Genomic DNA, 25,304 nt, shown 5'->3' with positions numbered 1-25,304 from the left:
ACCACCCAACGAGGAGGTTTAACAAAGAACCAACCTGCCACTCACACCTTCTAAACTCACACAATGTAGTCTGGCATAAGAGTCGTAGAGACTGAGACTGAGGATTCTATGAGCTTGGTGCATAATCCATTTGGTAGACAGTGATACTCACAACTGCACACTACAGAACAACAGGTGGGGAATGGAGGAGTTTCAAAGACAGACCGGTTTAAGGCCAGATACAGTCAGAAGACTGGCCGATCCACTCGGTGGATGAGGATTGCTCCCGAATTGCCAGGGGGTAGGCAAATCAGGATTGACATGACAGTAAATCTACGGCCAGCAGCAGTCACGACTAGACAAGCATGGATGCCCCCCACACAGGGCATCCTATCCTTGTGGATTCACATGCCGCCAGCCCACCACAGAAAGTTCTCAGAGTCATTCCTTGGGGAGACGGGGGACGTTGCATGTGTCAGGATGGCCCACACCCAGGGCAGGTGCCACTCATTTTTGCGCCCTAGGCAAGGCCAACTACTTGTGCCCCCCCCCCATTGCTAACCAATTTTGAAAAACAGATGTCACGTAGAAAAAATAGAAGCACAAAATGTTTTGTAAGGTGTTTCACAGTACTGTTGTGGTACTTGTCTTAAAATAAAAAAATATATAAATTGTCAGTTGCATTTTTTTCAAGAAACTGATTTGTTTAAAAACCGTGCCCCTCGGGCCAGTTCTGCGCCCCTCTGAGGTCTGCACCCTAGGCAACCGCCTGGTTCGCCTAATGGTAGCACCGGCCCTGCCCACGCCAGAGAAAACAGCACAAGAGTGGCACGGGACTCCCGGTTCCCTTCCTGCAATCGCGGCTTGGCATCACTGGGCTCCTGACCCCACACTCACGACGCACCAACTGAGTGCCAATTCACATCATTTGCCACCACGAGCAAAAGAGGGCAGGTCCATCGATGCTGCCCAGGAAAGCCCACTGCCGCTTCGCCACCTGAGACGGGATCGGGTGCCAATGTCACAGACAATTCTGACATGTCACAATATGCCTGGGTTCCAGAGGGACGACAACCACTAATCTTCAAGGCTGTTGTCTTGTCACAAGACAGACTTCTTTCTGCTCTACAATCCCTGGCCTCCAGAGAACTCAAACCACAGCTCTCAGAGCCACTGGCGGTGTCTCGTTCAAAAGTGTTGCCACGTCATTTGTTTCAGAACCGAGGGTCAGAACTGAAAGGACGCCAGCCAGCCCGGGACTACAACCTTCCCACAATGGCTGATCTTCTACCCAGGAGTTTGCTTCTTCAGTGGCAGCTAGCACATCCACCCTGCCTTCCCAGGGCCATTTTGACAACACTTATCACCCAGCTGTTTGGTACAATAAACAGTGTTCGAATAAGAATGGCGGTTCTCTACATGTGGTATGCAACTGGGCTGCGGAAACAGGTTAGGCACACACAGAATTGTTCCAACACTCAGAATTCACTCTCCAACAATTCCCATGTCCACCCACAAGTATGACATGCTGTCTCCTGCCAACCCCTGGATTATTAATCTGTCATCTCCTGGCATACAGCTAGTTACAGAATGCATGGACACACATGCATCCTCCTCAGAACAACAAAACACTGACATTATGGGTTTCTATCATGGTTGGACCCAGGTTCTTAGACTGAATGACACTAAGAGACAAAAGGCTGAGAACCAGCGAGGCAAAAGATCTACCTTCATGCCAACCTTTGCCCACACAAGCTTTTCTAACAGAGTGGTTCCTAGTGGAACGGACTTCCTCGGGAGGTGGTGAGCTCTCCTTCCCTGGAGGTTTTGAAGCAGAGGCTAGATGGCCATCTGTCAGCAAGGCTGATTCTATGACCTTAGGCTGTTCACGAGAGGGAGGGCATCTTGGCCATCTTCTGGGCATGGAGTAGGGGTCACTGGGGGCGTGTTGGGGGAGGTAGTTGTGAGTTTCCTGCATTGCACAGGGGGTTGGACTACATGACCCTGGTGGTCCAGCTCTATGATCTGGGGATGCCAGCCTCCAGGTGGGACCTGGGGATCCCAAGAATGACTACTCATCTCCGGACTACAGAGATCGGTTTCCCCTGGAGGAAGTGGATGCTTTGAAGGGTGGACTCTATGGCATTGTACGAGATCCTTATCCCCCCCAGGGTCCCACTCCCAGATCTCCCAAGACTTTCCCAATCTGGATCTGGCAACCCTCACCCCCAGCTGCCAATAAACCACACAGAAATCAGACCCCCCCCCCTTCTATTGACAGATGAACACACGGCACCCACCTGGACGCCTCTTCCGGAGTCCGCCTGTCCCTCTGCCTTATGAACACATGAAGCTGTCTTATACTGAACCAGACCCTTGGTCCATCCAAGTCAGTATTGTCTACTCAGACTGGCAGCGGCTCTCCAGGCTCTCAGGCGGAGGTCTTTCACATCACCTCCTTGCCTAGCCCCTTTAACTGGAGATGCCGGGGATTGAACCTGGGACCTTCTGCATGCCAAGCAGAGGCTCTACCACTGAGCCACGGCCCCTCTCCATGGCTCTCCAGGGTCTCAGGCAGGGGTCTTTCACACCACCTCCTTGCCTGGTCCCTTTAACTGGAGATGCCGGGGATTGAACCTGGGACCCTTCTGCATGCCGAGGAGAGGCTCTGCCACTCAGCCACAGCTCACACTGTCTGACAGAAGCAGCACAGAGGTACCCAGATTCTTCCTCAGCTTATCCTACCTCTTAGGGTTGCTGATAGGATGGACTGGAGAAGGAGGGAAATGCTGCAAATGCTGTAAAAATGTTGGGAGGCTGGCAATCCTAGTCATGACGCATGAAGCTGCCTCATACTGAACCAGACCATTAAGGTCCATCAAAGTCCACTGAGACCGGCGTCTGCTCCTTCAGGGTCTTGTGGCACAGAGGAAGGCTGGACCAACGCAAAAACCGCAACGCCCCGACACTTCTCCTCGCAAGATGCAAAGACCCCCCCCCCCAAAAAAAACCCTACGTCCAAGCAGGGCTTTCGCAGGAGGGAGGGAGGGAGGGAGGGAGGGGGGAATCGAAGTGGACCACCGCGGCCACCGTCCCTTCGGCCTAGTTTTAGGCCGCGGATTGGCTTCGGCCGCCAGCCCCTCCTCCCAGGCCCAGCCGCGGACAGGGCGCTCCCCCACCCCCGAAAGGGCTGCCCGAAGACCCCTTTCCCCCCTCCCCTCCGGCTTCCTCGGGGGAGCCCCTCGCCCACCTCGGCCGCTCCGCTCGCCTCCCGCGGCCTTCCTCCCGTCTGCGCCACAGCCCCTCACGGAGGACCGTCGCCGGGCTTCCGCCGCCTCCGATTGGGCGCCTCCCACGCCCGTCAGCGGGCTCCTCCTACTCGAGGCGCCTCATTGGCTGACAAAGGAAAAGGGCGGGGGAACGGAGGAGGCCGTGCGGTCACGCGCGGGTCGGAGACGGTTGGCGGAAAGGGACGCAGGGGCGGGATTCCAGCCCCTCAACAAGGAAAACCGTTGCGGGGCTTTCGCCGCCTCCGATTGGGCGCTCCCCACGCCCGTCGACGGGCTCCTGCTCGAGGCGCCTCATTGGCTGACAAAGGAAAAGGGCGGGGGGTGGAACGGAGGAGGCCGCGCAATCACGTGCCTGCCCTCTCTCTCTCTCCCATTCAACCGAACCGGGTCGAAGCCCGAGAGACGGTTGGAGGAAAGGAACTACGGTCCCGCCCACCTGACAGGCCTCCTCCGTTGGCCGAGGCTGCTGTCAGTCAGCGGCGCGAAGACCAAGGCGGAAGCGACTGAAGCAGCATGGAGGTGGAGGTAGAGGAAGCGGCGGCGGCGGGTGAGTGACACGAGCATGCTCGGGGGCGTTCAGGCTCCTCTGCCTTTAAGGGCTGGGCGGCAGGCGGAAATTCAACAGGTGCAGCCTCACCCCGTGCAGTTCAATTTCTGCCCGTTACAGTCGAGCAAGGCACGGGAGGTGCCCGATGCGGGGGCAAAAATAAAAGGACGTGCACACCTGGCAGTTACTGGGAATGCACGTGTAATCCACGCACAACCCGCATATAAGCCTGTTGTAATTTGGGCATGCCTGCCTCCCGTATGGGGTGCCAACCTCCAGGCGGTAGCTGGAGATCAGCTATTACAACTGTTGGCTGGGGCCAACGGGTCAATTCACCTGCAGGCAATGGCCCCTTTTGGAAGGTGGACTCTATGGCGTTATACCCCCATTCAAGCCCCTCCCCAAATCCCACCCTGCTCAGACTCCATCCCCCCAACACCTCCGGGTATTTCCCAGCCCAGAGCTGGCAACCCTCCAACTCCCTTACCAGCACTGTGCATGATCAAGTCTTTCTGTTCACACGATTGCTGTTTGGAACGAGCAGTGGAAAAACACATTTCCTCACTCATCTGGGCTTCTGGTTGTGTGCTCCAGAGCTCAGAAAGACACCTCCGGCCCTATTCACACTCTACAGCAAACGTGTATATGGACAGGATCACGTGTAATGCATTCTTCAAGGGTGAGGGAGACCGCCAAATTCCTTGTGTGACTACAAAGGCTTCTGAGTCTTCTTTGTAGCCATGTGCGGAGTGGTTCTCATTAGATTCAACGCACATAAGGGCGGGACATGTCATTTTAAACCCACTGTTCCCTAGATACCCATTGCCGGTTTCATTCCACCCCACCCCCCAATACATGCACAAGGGCTGTTCCTTGCAGATGGAGGCACATAAATTCAGGAGTTTTGTGCTATTTATTCTTAGCATTTACTATTTCAGCATAGGTGATTGTTTGTGTTAGTACCACCTGGAGGTTGGCAAGGATACTCATGAACATATATGTGGAACTGCCTTGTATAGACAACATGACGAGACAGAGGCCTAGGCTGCAACAGAGAGCGGCATCTAAATCGAACGACATAAATAAATACATCACCATCCATCAAGCTATTAAGTGGCTTCATTCTCCACTCATAAATTCTCCACTCATAACCGCCTGGGGGTGACAAGTAACAATGGGTTTTAAATAAGTACGTTACCTCACGTCCCATTTATCCAACACTATCATTACCACCCTGAAAGAATGTGGATGCAGCCTGCGGTTCGGCACTCGATTGTCAGAGTCTGATGGGTATCTCATATCTTCCGACTCGAGCCCAGAAGTGCATTTGCCTGTGACACCAAGCCTCCTGTTTACTCATCATCTATTCCTGCGGGCTTTGATGCATTTTCTTTACGTCCCCCATGAACTCCGGCTCAGGTCAACAGCTCGTTCTGTGTGACGAAGGGGGGCTTGTCAACGTCTTTCTCGCCAATGGTGGCCCCCACTGGCCGATACGGCCAACAGATTTTGGCTAGCGGGGTGTCCAAACCGCTTTGTCGGATGGTGAGGAGGCTAGGCCTGCATCCCTTCCAACTGCAGGTGGAAAAGCTCGTCTTGAAAGGCAGCCTTCAAAACTCCCCGCAGTTAGAAAACCAGCAGCGCAAGACACAGAAAAGGGTGGACGCTTTCGCCCTGCTGAGCTAGTTTTCCCTTTGTGTGCATTTACAAAACAAAGAGCGCTGAAAGCTGGAACCCCTCATACACAGTGAAGTGGCATAGTCCATCTTACTGGGATTCTGCCACCTCCTGTGTGTACAAACAAGAGACAAGGTATTGTCTGAACAGGCCCTTAGTTGGTCTAGGTCTGATCCTCGCTAGACAAGAAGCCAATCCTTTACATTGGGATAATCTTAACATGCAGGGTAGAAGTCACAGTCTTCAACTACTGTTCTACAGGAACACAATGGTTAACAGAGAGAGGGAGGGAGGTGTGAACAAGAACGTCATTCAGATATTTCCTCAGCTACCAATCCTCTATGCAGCCTTTGTCAAACTACACTCTGGACTAGCTCAGCGGAAGCGCCTCTGCTTCGCACACAGAAGGTCCCAGGTTCACACCTTGGCATCTCCACTTCGAAAAGGACCAGGCAGTAGGTGATCTGAAAGACCTTTCCCTGCCTGAGCCCCGGGACAGCTGCTGCCAATCAGAGTAGACCTTCATGGACCAGTGGTCTGATTCAGTATAAGGCAGCTTCATGTGCGTTCATGAACCCAATAAGATTCACAGCCAAGTGGGGATTTGCACCCAGGTCTCTCCAACCATACTCCAACACAGCTATGTGACACTAGCTCCCAACTAACATTTTCCGCCCACAAATAATTAAGAACCAACGATTACATCACATCATGGGGCTCAACACACCATATCCTGGGGGCTCTCCAGCGGACTTTGGTTTGGATGCTGTTTTTCCCCATAGACAAGAGAAGAGCTCTTACCTTCTGTGGACCGCCTAATGAGTTCTGCCAGGGTCATGGGAGGCTCACTTTCCCCCAGCGGTTGTTGGCTCGTTTCATTCTGTTCCCATTCAGGATCCCAACGCTTCTCTGCCTCAACATTCATCTTTTGGTCTCCTTGAGACGGGATCCTCTCATCCCAGCACCAAGGTGGCTCTTCTGGTCGGGATCTCGCCTCATCCCAGCCTCGTGAAGTTACAGGAAATTCCTTCGTGACTCAGGACGTTCGTCCTCATTCAGCTTTCTTCCTCACCTTATGAGCGTCTAATAGTCATGTTTACTTTTTTTTCTTTCCCCCAACCAAGCAGCCTGAGACATCCTGGAAGTTGCTCGGCTCCACGTGCCAGTGAGTGAGGTGCTGTGGAATCCTAATTACCCCATTGCCTCAGCCGCTGGCGGCCTCCAGATGTAGCTGGAATGCCACGGATGGTGGGGCAAGCCCAGATGTTAATTGCAAGCATTTCCAAAGATGTGGGAAATTGGAGTCCACTTGCAATTGAAAACCCACAGTGCCTCCAAATATTGTGGGAACTTAGATATTAAACATTTAACCAAAGGCAACTCTTGCACAATTACAGATAAACTTTCACCCTGGATGTCAAAGCGCACTCGCTTGGAAGTAAGTTCCTTGGCAACCCGGCGGGATTTATTCCAAGCAAACCTACTGGGGATTGGACAAATCTTTTGGTGTTAATCTTTTTTCTTCTTTTTTTTGGACGCTCCCAGAATTAGGATAGTATTTCAGGAATTCTAGCCTGCCTAGGCTTGAAAAATCAATCTGTAACTGGTTCTTCTAAGCGGCAGAAACCAGGCCAAGTAACAGATTTCTTCTTGCGTGGAAGCAAGAGCTCTGGACCTGGATGGCTCCAGGCTAGCCCGATCCTGTCAGACTTCAGAAGCTAAGCAGGGTCTGCCCTGGTTAGTTCCTGCATGGGACCACCAAGGAAGTCCTCTGCAATGCAAAGGCAAGCAATGGCAAACCACTTCTGTTTGTCTCTTGCCTTGAAAACCCCTGCGGTGCCAGTGGGAGCCATGGTGCTGTTGCCACATTGGAGAAGGCCCTGGATGACCTTTCGCTCAAGCCTAGCGGATCTATGTGGGAGCAGGCCCCATTTCATCCTGGCAAGCCCGGAAGGGGCTGCCAGAGCCACCCACCAGTGAGTTTACGAGGTGGAGGATTATGGCTGCCACGGCCTATAAAGCTTGCATTGGTGGAGCGCTTGGGAAGGCGGGGTGGGCCCTCGCAGTCTGCTTGCCGAGCTCTCTGCCTCAGAGGAGGAAACTGTGTAACCCGACACTATAAATCCGGCTCGACATTTTGCCCCAGGGGGTCACGTTAAGCAGACAAGATGCTCACGCTAAGTGATCTACAATTCATTGGGTCATTCGGACACAACAATGGATTGTGCATGACCAAAGGATGGGGGGGCCGCCTGCCCAGATGACCCTGGAAGGCCTGTGAGCAGGGCTGGGAAACCACAGACTTCCCCTCAGCACTGGCATTTGGAAGGCTACCGCCTCTGACCATGGAGGCTCCATTTAGTGATCACGGCTAATGACCACAGATGGATCTACCTCTCTCCCAATTTGTCTCATTACAGCCAATTAAAGGAGCAGTGTCATTATATCCTGTGTAACCAAATTCCACAGGTTAATTGCTCTTTGGGTGAAGAAATACTTCCTTTTGTGTGTCCTGGATTTACTGTCTGCCAGCTTCCTACGCTGCCTGGGGAGAGGGAGCAGACCATCTGAAATGGGACTCGCTGTCCCCAGAAAGGCCTACTTATATAGTCACATGAACACATGAAGCTCTACTGAATCCTTGGTCCATCAAAGTCAGTATTGTCTAAGACTGGCAGCAGCTCTCCAGGGTCTCAGGCAGAGGTCTTTCACATCACCTACTTGCCTAGTCCCTTTAATTGGAGACACCGGGGACTGAACCTGGGACCTTCTGCATGCCAAGCAGATGCTCTACCACTGAGCCACAGCCCCTCCCCCAAGGGGAGTCCTGGCACAGGCCATATGTCTTGGGAAATGTGAAAGGGCCAGAAGGGAGCACCATGGAGCATGTGCAGAATGCCATTTCCTGGTCAAATCGAGCTCCAGTCCCCCTTGTACTGTGAGAAATGAATCCCAGGTTCTCTTCCCGTCTGGCTCACCTCAAGCCGATTCCCATTGTGGTGTGAGGCTCAGGCAAAGCTCACGCTCCCCTTCTTCTCCCTTCCAGACAGAGGCAACCTGGCGGGAGTCCAGCACGTGATTCTGGTACTCTCGGGGAAAGGCGGAGTGGGGAAGAGCACCATATCCACGGAGCTTGCGCTGGCTTTGCGGCACGCTGGGAAAAAGGTACGCCCCCCTGGGGTGCTGCGGTTGTTTTCCAGAGGTTTCCACCCCACGTTCGGCCCTTTTAGCCTTTGTTCCATGCGCCTAACACCTTAATTTGGAAACAGGGTCTGGTTTGACCGGCTTCCCTGCTGGCAAAAAAAGTCGGGTGAAGTCGAGTCTATTGCACACGTTTTCTTCAGCTGCTCTTTCTATGAGGAAGCAAGATTTGAGCTAATTTCCCCTCTCCTTAATCTAACAAAGGACAGCTCTGAGGAAGGGAGGCTGAGGCATCTCCTATGGGAGGGGTCAGCCCAGACGATGAAACAAGCAGCTAAATTCTGTGCTGGAGTATACGAGATCCGCCAGACAAAGCAGGGGGCTTGGCAATCAGAAAACAGAAAACAGAACCTTTATTGGCATTAACAGTAACAAAACAAACATGTAAAGCAGCTAGATATGGATCTAAAAAAGAATAAATACACAGTTCATCGGTAAAACTTGGCAATCTAGCCTAAAATGGAAAATGTTACATTAATTTGAGGTTTTTAGCTAATAGTAATTTGTTCAATTTTATTTAAGAATTATATATCCCATAGTTTTAGATACTGTGTCTTTTAATTCTATTTTGTAATTGTTATATTTTAATGGCTTTGCCATATTAATAAATCTGAAAAGGCTGCAGGGAACCCCTACGGAGCACCACAAAGGCTGCTCTGGGGATCGTGGCGTCTGCATGGACAGAAGACAAGGAGGTTGCGGCTTGTAGTCAAGAGGGGGAATTAGCTGAGACTGAGTGGATAGCTGGCTGGGTCCACCCCTTCTTGTCAAGTCTTGGGCCAAGAGAGGCATGCAACGTGGCCAAGAGAGGCATGCGCTCGACCCGCCTCTGACCAGGCTCAGGCACTCTCGGTCCTGAGTGCATTGATCCCCTTGCGCTTCTTCCTGCTCCACCCGCTGGCAAAAGGGTTGTCGAGTCCGGCCTCGGCAGTGGTCTGCGATGAGACTGGTCGATCAGCAGAGCCCAGGGAGTGGAAGAGGGCTGGCATCCCCGCTGGGAGTCAGCCTAGTTGGGAGGACTAATAATCTGGCTCTTGTTACCCTCATGAAACCTTCTTCACACTGCCCCCTGGCACTAGCTCATCGCGGTCTCGGTCCCAGGTGAACCAGCAACCTTCAGGGCTGGCTTGACTCCTTATGATGTTAGTGGGTATAGCAGAGATGGGCAGATGCGGGATCAGTGCACTCTCTGTCCAGCCTACGCAGCGCTAAACTGAAGACGGGCGCCTCTTCCCCTCCAAACGTAGGTGGGCATCCTGGACGTGGACCTCTGTGGCCCCAGCATCCCTCGCATGCTCAACGTGCAGGACAGAGACGTCCACCAGTGCGACAGCGGCTGGGTGCCGGTCTTCGTTGACCAAGACAAAAGCATCTCCCTCATGTCCATCGGGTTCCTCCTGGAGAAGCCGGATGACGCCGTGGTGTGGAGGGGACCCAAGAAGAACGGTAGGGAGCGCCTCAGTCCTCACTGCCCCCAGACTTCTCGGCACAATCAAATCACAAACTCGCTTGCCCGGAGCAATAGGGAACAATATGTTTTTTTTTGCAGGGGGGTTTGAGAGACAAGGAGATCTCTGTAAGTCAGGATTAATGGAACCCCTGTCCATTACGCACGCACACCAGGTTCTTTCTCTCTTTCGTTTGTACAGTTAACAATCAGGGCATGAAATGTTCAAGTGCCAACGCTGACATTTTCAGGATGCTAGAAAAAGAGCAAAGCCAACAGGATGCTACCCACCCACCCACCACATTTAGGTTGATCCGAATGAAGAGCTGACGGGTACATCTCCCTTTCCTGTAGTTCTGGCCCGAGCTCTGTGTGTCTCCGTTTCTTTTCCACACTTAGTATGAAATAGGACTCAGAGAGTCCTTTTTGGTTTGTTACATATGCTACTGTCCTTACATACGCTGCTGCCTTATGCTGACCTGCTGAGCTCCAGGGTCTTCGGCAGAGAAAGGCTTTTCCAGCGCAACAGCCTTTCGCAGAAGATATTGGGGACCAAACCCCGGACCTTCTGCACACAAAGCAGGTGCTCTGCTTGCAAGAAAGTCACTTTGCCAACGTTTGTTAGGCTGTTCCATGTCCTTCCCTCACATCCGTCCCTTTGTTCCATTCGTTTCTCGGGCAGCTTTGATCAAGCAGTTCGTCTTGGACGTGGCCTGGGGAGACCTCGACTTCCTGATTGTGGATACACCTCCCGGGACCTCCGACGAGCACATTGCGACGGTAGAATCCCTTCGCCCGTATCGGCCTCTCGGGGCGGTTCTTGTCACGACGCCACAGGTATGGTGTCCTTTGGATTCTGGGCTGTGGCTTCTGACATATACACTTCAACATTTCCTGTCTTTCTTTCGCTGTGAGATGTGCTCCTTTGGGAATGCTGTTTCAGCCGGGGGTGCTCTGTGCCTCCAGCTGCTTCAGCGTCCTGTTGACCTCTCTTTCTGCAGGCTGTGTCCGTGGGGGACGTGAGGCGAGAGCTGACATTCTGCAAGAAGACAGGGCTGAGGGTCATCGGCATCGTGGAAAACATGAGTGGCTTTGTCTGCCCGCACTGTTCGGTGAGAACGTCCATCTGGGTTGGGCATGCAAATTGGGCCGTGGCTCAGAATGGTGGGGAGGTCATTGAGATGACTTTTAAATCTGGCAGAGAGAGAGGATGGATGCCAGCACACTGTGTGTGTGTGTGGGGGGGGGGGGAGGTAGTTGTGAATTTCCTGCACTGTGCAGGGGGTTGGACTAGATGACCCTGGTGGTCCCTTCCAACTCTATGATTCACTGCTGGTCTTCTGCTACAGTCAGTTTCTATTTTCTGTAGCACTGGCTCATACACACAGGAGAACGAGGCGAGAGAGTGGGCTTTTCCAATCGCTGGGAGCGGGGCACACTTTGGAAATCCACCTTTTGGGTCAGGGTGTCAGATCACGGGTGATATTTAACCCAAGAAGGTTTCAGTCCTCTCCCCCCCGCCCCCATGCCACAAGGCCATCGGTATCAGTATCCCAAAGTGGAGACTACGGCAGTGAGCAAAAAGCAAGAAATAGTTCTCATTGTCGGTTGTTCTCATAAGAACATAAGAAAGGCCCTGCTGGATCAGAACAAGGCCCATCAAGTCCAGCAGTCTGTTCACACAGTGGCCAACCAGGTGCCTCTAGGAAGCCCCCAAACAAGACAACTGCAGCAGCACCATCCTGCCTGTGTTCCACCACACCCAAAATAATAGGCATGCTCCTCTGATACTAGAGAGAATAGGTATGCAGCATGACTAGTATCCATTCTAACTAATAGCCATGAATACCCCTCTCCTCCAGGAATACGTGTCTCTCGGTTTCTTTTCCACACTTAGTATGAAATAGGACACTGACTACATGAAGCTGCCTTCTACTGAATCAGACCCTTGGTCCATCAAAGTCAGTATCATCTACTCAGACCGGCAGCAGCTCTCCAGGGTCTCAGGCAGAGAGGTTTTTCACATCACCTACTTGCCCAGTCCTTTAACTGGAGATGACGGGGATTGAACCTGGGATCTTCTGCGTGCCAAGCAGATGCTCTACCACTTAGCCACAGCCCCTCCCCTGCTTGTTGGTTTTTTAAACAGCGAGGCAGTTCATGGACTGCTACGAGAGTCTGCCAATAACTCCATCTCTCATTTCAGGAATGCACAAACGTCTTCTCTAAAGGAGGCGGCGAAGAGCTGGCCCAGCATGCCGGGGTCCCGTTCCTAGGTGAGTGCTTCAGAGGGCTCTCTGGGAGAGGGTTCGGTCAGAGCGCCGGTGGGTGGTCGCAGCTGTTCACCATTACCGTGTATTACTGCCACTCACACAGCATAGGGTGCTTGACAGATACATGAACACATGAAGCTGCCTTCTACTGAATCAGACCCTTGGTCCATCCAAGTCAGTATTGTCTACTCAGACCGGCAGCAGCTCTCCAGGGTCTCAGGCAGAGGTCTTTCACATCACCTACTTGCCCACTCCCTTTAACTGCAGATACCGGGGATTGAACCTAGGACCTTCTGCATGCCAGGCAGATGTTCTACCACTGAGCCACAGCCCCTCCCCAAAAAACCAGAAAAAAAGTCCCTGCCCCAAGGAGATGGCAACTGACAGACGGGTCAACAAGTGGCAGGGGGACAAGATCAGAGGCAGATGAGGCTCCTGATGTTTCTGCAGAAGAAGAGGGAGGGGAGCTCTGGGAGAGCTGAGCAGGGCGGGAGCTGAAGACGGTTTTGCCTCAGCGCTCGGGTGTTACTAGTCCACATGGTTTTCGGCCCGGTTGCAGAGCATCCGCTTTGCATGGGGCGGGTCCCTGACTCACTCCCTGTCATCTCCCATCAAAAAGGTCTCTGGTAGGGGGGCCAGGAAGAGCCCCTGCCTGAGAACAATTTGCAGAACCAACGCTATTCAGACAACACCAGACTAGAAGATGACCTGACTTGGAATCAATCTGTGTTGCTGACAGCAGCACTTCACACATTTTGGGAAGCAAGACCAACTTCTAAATTTATCTTTTGTCCCCCACCACTGTGGCACCATAGGCTGCCCAGGGGAAAGATTTGTCCATTTAGAAGAAGAGTTGGTTTTCTATATGCCGACTTTCTTTACCGCTTAAAAAAGAATCAAACCGGCTTACAATCTCCTTCCCTTCCCCTCCCCACAACAGACACCCTGTGAGGTAGGTGGGGCCTAGAGAGATCTAAGAGAGCTGTGACTAGCCCAAGGTCACCCAGCTGGCTTCAAGTGTAGGAATGGGGAAGCCAACCTGGTTCACCAAATTAGCCTCCGCCTCTCATGTGTAGGAGTGGGGAACCAAACCCGATTCTCCAGATTTAGAGTCCCACCGCTCTTAACCACTACACCACGCTGGCTATAAGGAAGGACCATTTTTACATAACTGATACTGAGAGGACAGGACTTACCGCTGAGGCTTCAGGGATGGGTGGGTGGTCGAGCATCAGTCGGGCGAGGCCTTGTTTCGGCTCCTTTTCTTTATGCGCCTCTCTCATCCATTGTGATTCTGCTTTCTTGCCCCAGGGTGCGTGCCCCTGGACCCCCAGCTCAGCCGAAGCCTGGAAGAAGGCCGAGACTTCATCCAGGAATTCCCCAAGAGTTCGGCCTTCCCTGCTCTCACCAGCATCGCCCAGCATGTCTTGAGCGTGGCCTCCCCTGGCAGCTCCTGAGACGGGCGCCGATGTCACCGGTCTCCTGGCGAGACGCCACACGGCAGCTTTTCAGAGTGCTCGGCAAGGGGGGGAGCATCTTCGGAAAGCAGCGACTGCAAAGATACACACGCATCTGGGCAAAGCCTAGTCCTCCGAGCACGTCTACGGGCTGTCTGCTTCCTTGACAGGGGACTGCAGAGCGGCCCTCGGAGCAGCCCACCTTGGCGCAAATTGCGCCGCTGTCCATTTGGCCCCGCATTTCAGCCACCAGGAACTCTCCGCAGTGGCGCTTCTGCACATTTCCACACCAGGGATCTCCCCCCACACACTTTAATAAAACAGAATTGTGGGAGCAGAACTGGGGTATTCGGTACGTTCATTTCCTCTCCCTGCACCATCTTGCACAAAAGCCTTCTTAAGTCGGTACGACGTGTACCCAAGCTGGGCACGCGCACCTTGGGATGGATGCATCCCTGTGAGAGCCTCAATCAGTCGGCGTCACTTGAATATCTTTCCTTACTGCTCTGCGGATTTAATCACAACTCAGGAATTTTGGAGCAGGTCAAAAGTGCATTAAATCGTTTCAGTTGGCAAGCAGACTTGTGTGCATATGTGTTTTATCTTACCTAGTCAAACTTTCGTATCTGAATATGCCTTTCCCCCAAATTTTAGCACCGTCTGTGGTCCCGGCTGGTAGCTTCCATCAGACTGCCAAGGCTCTCGCTTGACTACAAAGCATTGCCCAGAGACCCATTGGGTGGAAGTATCTAGGTGAAGGAGCTGGGTATGTTTAGCCTGAAGAGAAGACTGAGAGGGGATATGATAACCATCTTCAAGTACTTGAAGGGCTGTCATATAGAGGATGGTGCCAAGTTGTTTTCTGTTGCCCCAGAAGGTCGGACCAGAACCAACGGGTTAAAATTAAATCAGAAGAGTTTCCATCTAGACATTAGGAAGAACTTTCTTACAGTCAGAGCGGTTCCTCAGTGGAACAGGCTTCCTCGGGAGGTGTTAAGCTCTCCTTCCCTGGAGGTTTTTAAGAAGAGGCTAGATGGCCATCTGTCAGCAATGCTGATTCTGTGACCTTAGGCAGATGATGAGAGGGCATCTTGGCCATCTTCTGGTCACTAAGGGTGTGTGTGTGGGGGAGGTAGTTGTGAATTTCCTGCATTGTGCAGGGGGTTGGACTAGATGACCCTGGTGGTCCCTTCCAACTCTATGATCTAGGAAGCCATGAGAACACCAGGAAATTTAACTGGCAGCTTCCACAAGAGATTTATTTTGGTTCGTAACTTGTGGTTCTGTAATGATAACTGGCACGCCTTCTGCCCAAGTGCAGAGAGCATTGCTGTTAGCAAAACAGATCCAAACTATATTAGACACTTGGGGGGATGCTGATGGCCAGAAAGCGGAAAGATCCAGTCACTTCCAAGTCCTGGCACGATCACTGGGAAGTGATCCTTGAAGATTGTCGCCAGCTGAGTGGTTGTTTACCAAGAGCAGGGGACTCCAGCCCTGAAGGAGCAGCATGCAACAAGCTACAAAAGGTGTGAGAGAAGGGAGCAAAGGCGGCAAAGTACCGAGTTGATACTTGTGCCAAGCAGTCCTAGCAGAATCGACAGAGCTCCTTTTCGCTCTCTGTCGTCCCAGACCTCCAGCCCCAGTGTCCGATCATCTCTGGCCCACCAGTGCCCCAGCTACTAGAACGCAGGGTTCCCCTGTCTGCCTCGGCAGGGCTGGGCCAAAGACATAATTGTCGACAGCACAACTGGGGATTCTTTTAAAGTGCCGTTTCGCAGGCAAGGCCAATAGCTGGAGCGGTCCTATTTAGAGAACCAGGACTGCAAGGTCAAAGAATTATTTAACAAAAGGCAGGGCTGCGTTCCGACCGGCCGACAGGCCCTCCTGCGTTATGAAACCCGTCTTTTTATGGCACCTGCCCAGTGCAATTTAGGTGATAGCTTGTCTGCCTGGAGATTCGGATCCCAAAGTCAACGTCTGCTTCAGGTCACGGCTTTCGTTATGGCAGGCGGTTGCAAAATTCCGGCTGTGCCCAGGGAGGGGCTGCCTCCCTGGGGGGGGGAAGCTGGAGGGAAGCCTGTCCCCTCTGCTTGCTCCGTGGGGCCAAACGGCAGCAGTACCAGAGGGTGCAGGGGGCCTGAGGGGCCGATCCTGCACATGCCACACGGGACGGAAGAGGTCTGTGCAAGAGCACCGTAGAGCTTCTGCGGGGGCCTGCACGTGGGATCTCCCTGCGGGGTCGGCTCAGGGCCGCAATTACAGCATTGAGCGAGGACTAGGGAGCCCTGCACTGGAATCCCCGCTCCGGCCCAGTATTCTAGCCCAGTATGGTGGACTCTTAACTCACTGCAGGTTTTTCAGGATTAAATGGAACAAAAGGATCCTTTTTAAGGAGAGTCCTGGGACCGAACCTGGGCTCTTCCCCACGGAAAGCCTTTAGTTTTGCTTCCGTTTGTAGATTCTGTCACAGCGAAAGCCGAGGGGTGTGAGGCTCTCTGTGTTTTTAGAACGTTAAAACATATGCAAGCTTAATTCTGCGACTCGGCAAAACATCCTAGCAAAATGAAAACAATTGCTGACATTTGCCATAGCTCAAAATAGGTTTAGACCAGTGGTTCCCAAAGTGGGGAGTACCACCCCTTGGGGGGCGGTGGGTTTACCTAGGGGGACACTAAGAGGCAAGGGGGCAGCAGGGGGACCCTAGAGGTTGTCCCCTTCAACTGTGTTGTTCACGCAAACCCCTATTTTGAATAATGCTTTTTATAGGATAGGGTAGGGCGCACTGGGGTTGGGTTTGTGGAACCAAGGGGGTGGTGGCCCGAAAAAGTGTGAGAACCACTGGTTTAGACGCTTACTGTGGGTTATGTGCCCAGAAATGGGCTGCATCGACCGAGCCGTCTGAGCCGGCAACCATGCTGAGCTTTCACGGAAGAGCCGTTCCCCCCCTCTTCAGTCGCTTCTTCCTAAAGCGGACACCCGGAGAAGGCAAAAGGGCCCACCCTTCTTCCCAGATTGCGCTCTTGGTTGAAAGTCTACGGTGGGAACCGGGAGAACAAAGGCAGAGGCGGAATAGCCTCGTTCCGAGTCACCCCTGGAAGCGATGTTACAATAACTGATGATGGCAAGAGGTACGTGAGAAGGAGCTGACCTGGCAGTTCTGTTTTGGCTTTCGCAGTGCAACAAAGATAAAAGAGACAGGGGCACACTGGTGTGACCAACCTCATTGGAACGGTGCGGCCAGCTGCTTCTCAGGTATATCATGACGGGACGAGACACCCACAATAAACATGTACTCAGGAACGGAGATATTAGCAACAAACATTGTGTAGTGAGGCAATAACTGGCATAGACAACGATGACCATCTGTAATACAATTTAGTGAGTGCAAAGATTGGCGGGAAAACATGGAAAGCAACCGGTTCCAATGACAAGCAATGTAACCATTTCTTCAAAAGACCCTGTGTATGGCCGACCACATGCAGACAAGGGTAATTTCTTTCCCTTGCTGACATCTTCCCGGTTTCTTCACACCACCCTTCTTCTGAGAAGCCCAAGATAGCATACATCACTCCTTGCCCCCTTTCATCCTCACAAGAACCCTGTGAAGTAGGCCGGGCCGAGAGCTGACGCCTGGCCTGAGATCATGCAGCTACACTGGGACCCCGATTTACAAAGTCTGTGGCAGGGTGCGGATTTAAACGGAGGGCTTTTGCAGTCCTGGTCCAACCCTCACACTGTAGCTCTGCAAAAGCGGTCCACAAATAAGGATCATTCTACGCAGATTAATGGGCCGGCCTCCCATTGGGAATGATTAGGAATATGAATATGAAGAGAGCTCTCTGCCCTGACTGATATTTCTGGTAGTATCTGACTGATATTTCCAGTACTGTGCTACACGTATATTTGATATCTTTCTTTTTGTATTATCACAAAAGTCTTTTCCTCCTATTACATTGTGTTGATACACACGATTTTCAGTATTTATTAGTGATAGCTAAATGAACACATGAAGCTGCCTTATACTGAATCAGACCCTCGGTCCATCAAAGTCCCTTTAGCTGGAGATGCCACTGGGGATTGAACCTGGGACCTTCTGCTTGCCAAATAGAAGCTCTACCACTGAGCCACAGCCCCTCCCCAAATTCATTCCCTACTGTGCTCTTGTTTTGGGGGTGGGGAGCTTTCTGGTGTTCTTTCCCCCAAAAATCATCACTGGTCTATATTGCCATTTGGAATAGCCAAGAATGGGGAGCAGGGTATAATGGGCTGACTAGCGGTGGGTAGCCCGTCCTTGGGGACAGCGAGGAAAGGGACTTAGGAGAGGCTATGGGAGGTTGGATAGCCAAGGAAAGCTGGCATAGAACACTTGGGGGTACACCTGCCTAAAAGACACCAAATCAAAACAGAATGGTAAGTTTTGTTCTTCCCCTACACGTGATGAAGTTGAGGGAATGCGCGGGAAGAGCCTCAGTACCGCGCAGTCATGACCACCTCACTTTAAGGATCAGTGGGCAACCCAGAGGACCTGGGATACGACGCTTACCCCAGCTAAACGGAAAACAAGGGAACGCGTTTTGGAAGGAGAGACGAGTAATTAGCAATTGACAAAATGGGCGTCGGGGATGTCCCGCAAGTCCAGCCCCATCACATCCGCCGGGCTAAGGCAGGTGATGTTGTTGTACGAGTACACCGGAGTGTCCCCTTCTGTGATGGACTGTGTGTACCGCAGGACCACGCTGGGTGTTTGCAAAGCAAAGTCTCGTAATCCTTTCAGTGAGCAATTGCAGTCCCACTTGTTCCTCTCTAGCCACAGCTGAGCCAGTTTGGGGGAAGGGCCCAGCCAACCCATGGAGAAGGTTCTGAGCGAATTGTTCTTGACATTCAGATACTCCAGTTTCGACAAGGGCGTGAAGACATCCCCATCCAGTGTCTCCAAGTAATTGTTGGAGAGGTCGAGCCAGGAGAGGCGTTGAAGCGGGGCAAAGGCTTCGGGAGAGATTTCCAACAGTTGGTTGGAGGACAGGAGAAGATACTCCAGGTTCGCGAGGCCCGCCAACTGGTTGGGGAGGAGCCTGGTCAGCCTATTGTCCTTCAGGTCCAGATCGAGGAGATCATGCAAATCGTTGAGGCCACGATCCTCAATCACAGCGATCGCGTTGTGCCGCAAGAAAAGTCTCCGGAGGCTGGAGAGATCAGAGAACATTTGCGGTCTGATCCTGCTTAGGCAGCTGTTCTCCAAGTGAAGGCTGTGTAACTGGCTGAGACCCCTGAAAGCAAAATCTGGGAGGTTCTTCAGACAGTTGCCGGACAGGTTCATCACGGCCACGTTGGCCAGGCCCAGGAACGCCCCGGCCCTGATCTCTTGAATTTGGTTATCGTTGAGAGCAAGCACCTCGAGTTGACCGAGCTTCTCGAAACCCCTTTCCGCCAGGCTCCGGATCCTGTTGTTTCCCAGCTGCAGCTCTTCCAAGAACTGGAGGTCTCTGAAGGTCCTCGGCCTCAATCCGGCGATTGAATTGCTAGACAGGCGCAAGACGTGCAGGGTCGAGAGGCTGAAGAACGTGTCTTCGAACAGCGTGGTCAGGCGGTTGTGGGACAGGTCCAGCCACCGCAGGGACTTCATGCCCAAGAAGGCCCGGGGGGCGACGGCGTTGATGTGATTGTGATGCAGGTAGAGCTTCTGCAGCTTCTGCAGCTTGGTGAAGATGTTGCCCTTGATGCCCTTGAGGGTGTTCCCACTCAAGTCCAGCTCCCTCAGCTCGGTGAGGCTGTAGAACAGCTGGTGCTGCAGGTAGTGCAGCTTGTTGCCGGCTAGGACGAGCTCTCTCAGGTTGGGCAGGTCATGGAAGACCCTGTCTGGCAGGACCACCAAGGAGTTCCAGCCGAGGTTCAGGTACCAGAGGTTGGACAGCCCGGCGAACACGCCTTCTTCCATCTTGCCGAACTGGTTGTTGTTGAGATTCAAGGAGGCCAGGTTCTGCAAGTGGAGGAAGATGTTGGGCGCCAGAGATTTCAAGCGGTTGCGTTCCAGAAATAAGGAGTACAGCCCTTCCAAGCCGTGGAAGGCGTGCTGTTCGATGAGGGCCAGCTGGCTCCCCTGAAGGTTGAGGAACTCCAGGTTGGAGAGGTTGCGGAAGGCCAGAGCCGGCAAGGAGGTGAAATTGTTGCCGTCCAGCCAGAACAGCCGCGCGGCCCGGGGCATGTCTTCGGGGAGGCTTGTGAGGTTCCGAGAACTGCAGTAGATGCTCAGCTCGTCGTTGCAGTCATCGTAGCTGCAAAAGCACGGTGTGGGGCATTTCTGGCTTTCAGCCGCGGCATGCTGTTTAGCGGCTCCCGCTTCGAGGGGCTGGGACCCTGATGCCAAGGCCCAGAAGAGAGTTAACGTCAGGGCTGCTTCTGTTGGGCAAAGAAATAAAGAGAGAAGGTGATGAACTCGTAGAGGAACGGCGGGTACGTCAGAGGGCAAAGGTGTACGAAGTGCAGACATCTGCACGATGGTGATGCGTGGCCACATGGACCTCACCTGATTTCATTTTTTGCTTAAAAAAAAAAAATTTCTAGCCCTCAAGACTGCAAAAGAAATCGGTCATAAGTCAGAATTTTTATTAATACGGGTACTCCAAATGGCGTTACAGGTGATGTTTTAGATCCGGTTAGAGCAGAGGTTCCAAAGTGGGCAGCACTGCCCCCTGGGGGGCGGGGCGGTGGGATTACTTAGGGGGGCACCAAGAGGCAAGGGGGCAGCAGGGGTGGCACTAGAGGTGAGCCCCTTCAACTCTATGGTTCACTAATTTACAATAGATCAAGCTATGGCACCATGCTGGCAAATTTGGTGGAAACTATCCGAATTCTTTTCCAGACTTTGAAGAGCTGGTACCGATGGATCAAGTTCATCAGTTTTCATAGAATCATAGAATCACAGAGTTGGAAGGGACCATCAGGGTCATCTAGTCCAACCCCCTGCACAATGCAGGAAATTAACAACTACCTCCCCCCCCACACACACACAGCCAGTGACCCCAACCCTCACCCCGCAATGCAGGATCCCACAATCAAAGCACTCCCGACAGATGGCCATCCAGCCTCTGCTTAAAGACCTCCAAAGATGGGGACTCCACCACCCTCCGAGGCAGCGCATTTCACCATTGAACAGCCCTCACCGTCAGAAAGTTCTTCCTAATGTTTAGGTGGAATAGCTTTTCTATTAGTTTAAATCCATTACTCCGTGTCCTAGTCTCTGGAGCAACAGAGAACAAGCTAGTTCCCTCAACATGACATCCCTTCAAATATTTAAACATGGCTATCATGTCTCCCCTCAACCTTCTCTTCTCCAAACTAAAAAAGCCCAACTCCCTAAGTCTCTCCTCATAGGGCATGGATTGCAGACCTCTGACCATTCTGGTCGCCCTCCTCTGGACACGCTCCAGCTTGTCAACATCCTTCTTAAACTGTGGAGCCCAAAACTGGACACAGTATTGATTTTGAATAGATTTGCAATTAATTGTTACTGTTTTGAAATTTTATTGTTATTCTCTTCTTTAGTGCATCATGCAAACCCCTATTTTTGAATAAGGTTTTTTTAGGATAGGGTAGGGGGGCGCTGGGGTTGAGTCTGTGGAACCAAGGGGGCAGTGGCCCGAAAAGTTTGGGAGCTGCTGGGTTAGAGGATTCGAACACGGTGCCTGTGACCAAGTCAGCCATGCGAAGCTTTGCTGAACCTCTAACCATACCATGCCAAGAATGCTTTCCTGCAAGTAAGCCCCACTGAACAGACTTCCGTCAGATCTGAACAGACCTCCTTCAAATTGCTCTTGAAACCTCTCTCTTCCAGACTGTTTGCTGACACCTACGTGGGCATGACACGGTCCTCCACTAATTCCCCAGAGAACAGAAGAGAAAGACACGGTGCTCCTGGGGATGGGTGACTTTTCATGAATTTGTCCAGTGTCCACACAGACAAAGAAACAGCCTAAAAGCTAGCGTCCCTCACACTTCACCGTCCTCCCAAATTGAGGATTTAGTGACAACAAGACTGGAAGGAGATTTTCTAGGGGAGAAGCGATGCTGACCACCGCAGTGTGGCTGGAAATTACTGGGCATTTCTTTTAATTCGATGACATCATGCAAACAAATCCATTAATGGTTTAAGAAATGGCTTGAAACTCATGGCTTGAACCACAATTTGTCCATTAGCAACATCCAACGCTCTTTGGTAGGGGCCAGGAGTCGCTATGTCTCCTTTTTTTCTGTCCACATCTGGGTTTTGCATAGCAGATTACAGAATGCATCCTGGCTGACTTGGGAGTCTCCTTGTCAACGGGGCACGAGAGATTTCCCCTCAATGGCTCACCAGCAGCTTGGTCTTTAAAGGCAGCACTTTTATGGGGATGGCTGCCATCCCAAACTAACAGGTCCACTTTGAGAAGATCGCACACAATTTCTACATACGCGGACACCACTATAAATATTGCGGTGTGCGTGTAGAAATCTTTCCCCCACCCCCAAACTATAAAATGTGTTTTATTCCTAAATAGGAGACAAGGCAGTCCTAGGATCTATGGATGCAACCAAATGAGGAGGTACAACGGATGGTATCATGAATAGTTCCACTTAAATGGGAAACATATAAAGATCAAGGCTAGAACTTCTCTCTCTCTTCCTGAAGAGCTACATTTGATTTGCAGAGAATTTTTATAGTCATGGTTTCCGTGAGTCTCTGAACTTTTCTTTGTTATGTTTGAATTTTACATAGTTATTTTTCAGCTTGTATTTTCTGCGTTTCATGGTCCCTTGACCCTGCTGTTCTCCTCCCCCCTTTCAAGAAAGATCTGCCTGGTAAGGCCTCATGAAACTTCACAATGTGGGCTCTAGCCCTTGGAAGTTCAAACTGGAATGAAACTGAGTTCATCTTGAAGGTGCCAGAAAGCCATTTGTTTTGTTTTCTGCAACAAGACTTAGCCATGCAATCCCAAGCAGTCGCACTTTTCAAAGGCCATCGCAGCCAACCTGTTTAGAAAGGCATCACTCCACTCAGGACGGCGCTGTAAGCTAGTAACCCCTCTGGAATTGCTGTCCATTTGCGCAGCTCCCAGCAACTAGCCCAGGTGCAAACGTGCACAGCCACAAAGAGACATGAAAGAAGCAGGGGCTAGAAAGTCTGCTCCCCTTACCTTTTCTCATGCTTGCCAGCCAACGTTGGGCAGCCAAAGTTCTGCGCGGCAATCACGGGGCGGCAGCTTCTGCCGTCTGCATTTCCCCCCTGCTGATAACGTCGCGTTACAGCAGTTGCTTTGACACTTGTCCCAGCCGGGGCTGTTTTCCTTAACCCTTCTGGTACTGGCTAGGAACGCCCAACAGAGTCGAGTTACCAACACCAGCAGCGTTATAACGGAGCGAGAGAGGCTTGGACAAGAAAGGGCCGCTCCAAGCACAAGGATCGTGCCAGGATCTGAAGAGCTGCCTCCTAACTCAGGCTCTCGGGTGTATCTAGCCCGGGTCCTATATCTAACCTGGCTGGCCGTAGCTCTCCAAGGTCTCCAGCAGAGGTCGCGCCCAGATCTGCTACCCAGGTCTGCTGTCTGCTCCGGCATTTAACTGGAGCAGCAATGGATTGAACCTGAGAGATTCTGCAAACAAAGCATAAGACGTAGCCCCGTCAAGGAATTCCATAGAGTGCTGACAAGCCAGAAAGGATTCAGACGCGAGGTATGAAAAGAACGACAGAAGAAGAGCAATGCCGGATGAGACCCTTTAATTTAACATCTAGTCCAATGTAAAAGGTCAAGGTAGTCCCCCATGTGCAAGCACTGGGTCATTCCTGACCCATGGGGTGACGTTATATCACGACGTTCACCAGGCAGACTATGTTTACAGTGTGGTTTGCCAGTGCCTTCCCCAGTCGTCTTCCCTTTACCCCCAGCAAGCTGGGTCCTCATTTTACTGACCTCGGAAGGATGGAAGGCAGAGTCAACCTTGAGCCAGCTACCTGAAACCAACTTCTGTCAGGATCGAACTCAGGTCGTGAGCAGAGCTTGGACTGCAGTACTGCATCTTACCGCTCTGCGCCACGGGGCAATCTAGTCTAATAAGATCCCCCCAAAGACACACAAGAGGGGGGTACAAGAGCCCCAAACCTCCCCTGTCTGCTGCTGTCCATTCAGAGATACACTGTCTCCGAACCTGGAAGTTCCATTCAGGCACTATGGCAAATAGCCATGGACAGAGCTGTTCTCCATGAATGCACACACAAGGGGTCTCGGAGACAATATCTGACCAGAATCAACCATTGCTGCTGGATATAATCAGCACAGAGTGGGATACATGGTTGATTGTTCAACGAGGGTAGGAGAACAGGCAATGCTTTTAAATCACCAGGCGCTATCTTTAGGTTCAGCAGCAGGAAATACTAATAGTAGGCCCAAGTGTATAGGGGAACGATTGAGGAAGCGTTGAGGAATCTATTCCCTTCCACCATGACATGTACAGAATGCAGGCCGCTGAAAAGGAGGCGTGGGCCATGAGAATGTTCTTGTCAGTTTTCTTTACGGTAACAATAAGCCATCAAAGCACCAGACAAAAGAATAATCCCAATAAAGTTGCCTTTCAATCTAAACTTTAATGCAGCCAATAAAGACGTCATCTGTAATTTTTTTTAATGGAATCTAGAAAGACATCTAGAAAGTCTGACCAAAGTGTCATGACTTCAATGTCCTACAAAGTTCACTGAAGAGCAAGCCATAGCACAGGGGCAGCCACCAAAAAGGCCCGGCTGCCGTCCTCTCTTGCACTCTAAACAGATGGTCCTTCTCCAGTGATCTGAGAGTGAATGCAGGCATACGTGGGAGAGGGAGGTCCAAAGGGCAGCACTAGGAAGAGGTGGGGCTTTGCACTGACCCCAGCCAGGGTCAAGCTGCAGTGGGCAATAGCGATTTTCCTGGCTTCAGGCACCCGGTGAAAATCCTGACCGTCTCGGGATTCCAACGTGCCGCAGTGAGAAGGCAGCCTGAAACTGCGTTCTGGGGGCCAAAGCTGGAGACCTCGTGACCACACTCGACTGTCAGTCGGCTGTCGCTCGCAGACGCTTCACTCCAAAAAGCCTTGAAAGGCGTCCCCGCCTTGTGTTCATTTTGCGCTACAAAAGATCCCAGTGTTTGCAGGGCCGAGGCGAAGCTATTTGTCGATTGCCTGCGCTGCCTGACAAAGGAATGCTGCCTTGTCAAAAGAGGGCAAGAAGCAGTCGCTCTGGTAATTGACGACGGCGGCGTTCGCTATTTGCTTTGACAGAGCTTCTCCAAACATTGGCCCGACTGGAGAAAAAGGCACATTACGAGAAGGGAGTCCCAGAGAAAGACACACAGACAAAAGGACTCTGCTTTACATTTGGTCCCCTTTACTGAGTTTTTTTTTTTTTTACCCCTCGCCGCTTTCACC

The 25,304-nt window shown here is 51.9% G+C and overlaps 2 protein-coding genes across 2 annotated transcripts; one reads left to right on the top strand and one right to left on the bottom strand.

The window, feature by feature from the left end:
• The first annotated feature begins 8,555 nt into the window (after positions 1–8,555).
• NUBP2 (NUBP iron-sulfur cluster assembly factor 2, cytosolic) lies at positions 8,556–13,894 on the top strand. Its single transcript, XM_056866311.1, has 6 exons — positions 8,556–8,658; positions 9,942–10,140; positions 10,824–10,978; positions 11,143–11,253; positions 12,348–12,417; positions 13,726–13,894. The coding sequence occupies exons 2-6, from the start codon at positions 9,987–9,989 to the stop codon at positions 13,869–13,871; spliced, it is 636 nt and encodes a 211-aa protein (XP_056722289.1). The 5' UTR covers positions 8,556–8,658; positions 9,942–9,986; the 3' UTR covers positions 13,872–13,894.
• A 4,574-nt stretch (positions 13,895–18,468) lies between these two features.
• On the bottom strand, positions 18,469–23,054 carry IGFALS (insulin like growth factor binding protein acid labile subunit). The gene is made up of 2 exons (XM_056866405.1): positions 23,045–23,054; positions 18,469–20,270 (listed from the first exon to the last, which is right to left on the bottom strand). The coding sequence occupies exons 1-2, from the start codon at positions 23,052–23,054 to the stop codon at positions 18,469–18,471; spliced, it is 1,812 nt and encodes a 603-aa protein (XP_056722383.1).
• Positions 23,055–25,304: the final 2,250 nt, after the last annotated feature.

Source organism: Euleptes europaea, chromosome 21, assembly GCF_029931775.1.
Source record: "Euleptes europaea isolate rEulEur1 chromosome 21, rEulEur1.hap1, whole genome shotgun sequence".
Taxonomy (NCBI): Eukaryota; Metazoa; Chordata; class Lepidosauria; order Squamata; family Sphaerodactylidae; genus Euleptes; species Euleptes europaea.
The sequence above is the reverse complement of the archived record's forward strand: the minus strand, read 5'-3'. Positions and strand labels throughout refer to the sequence as shown.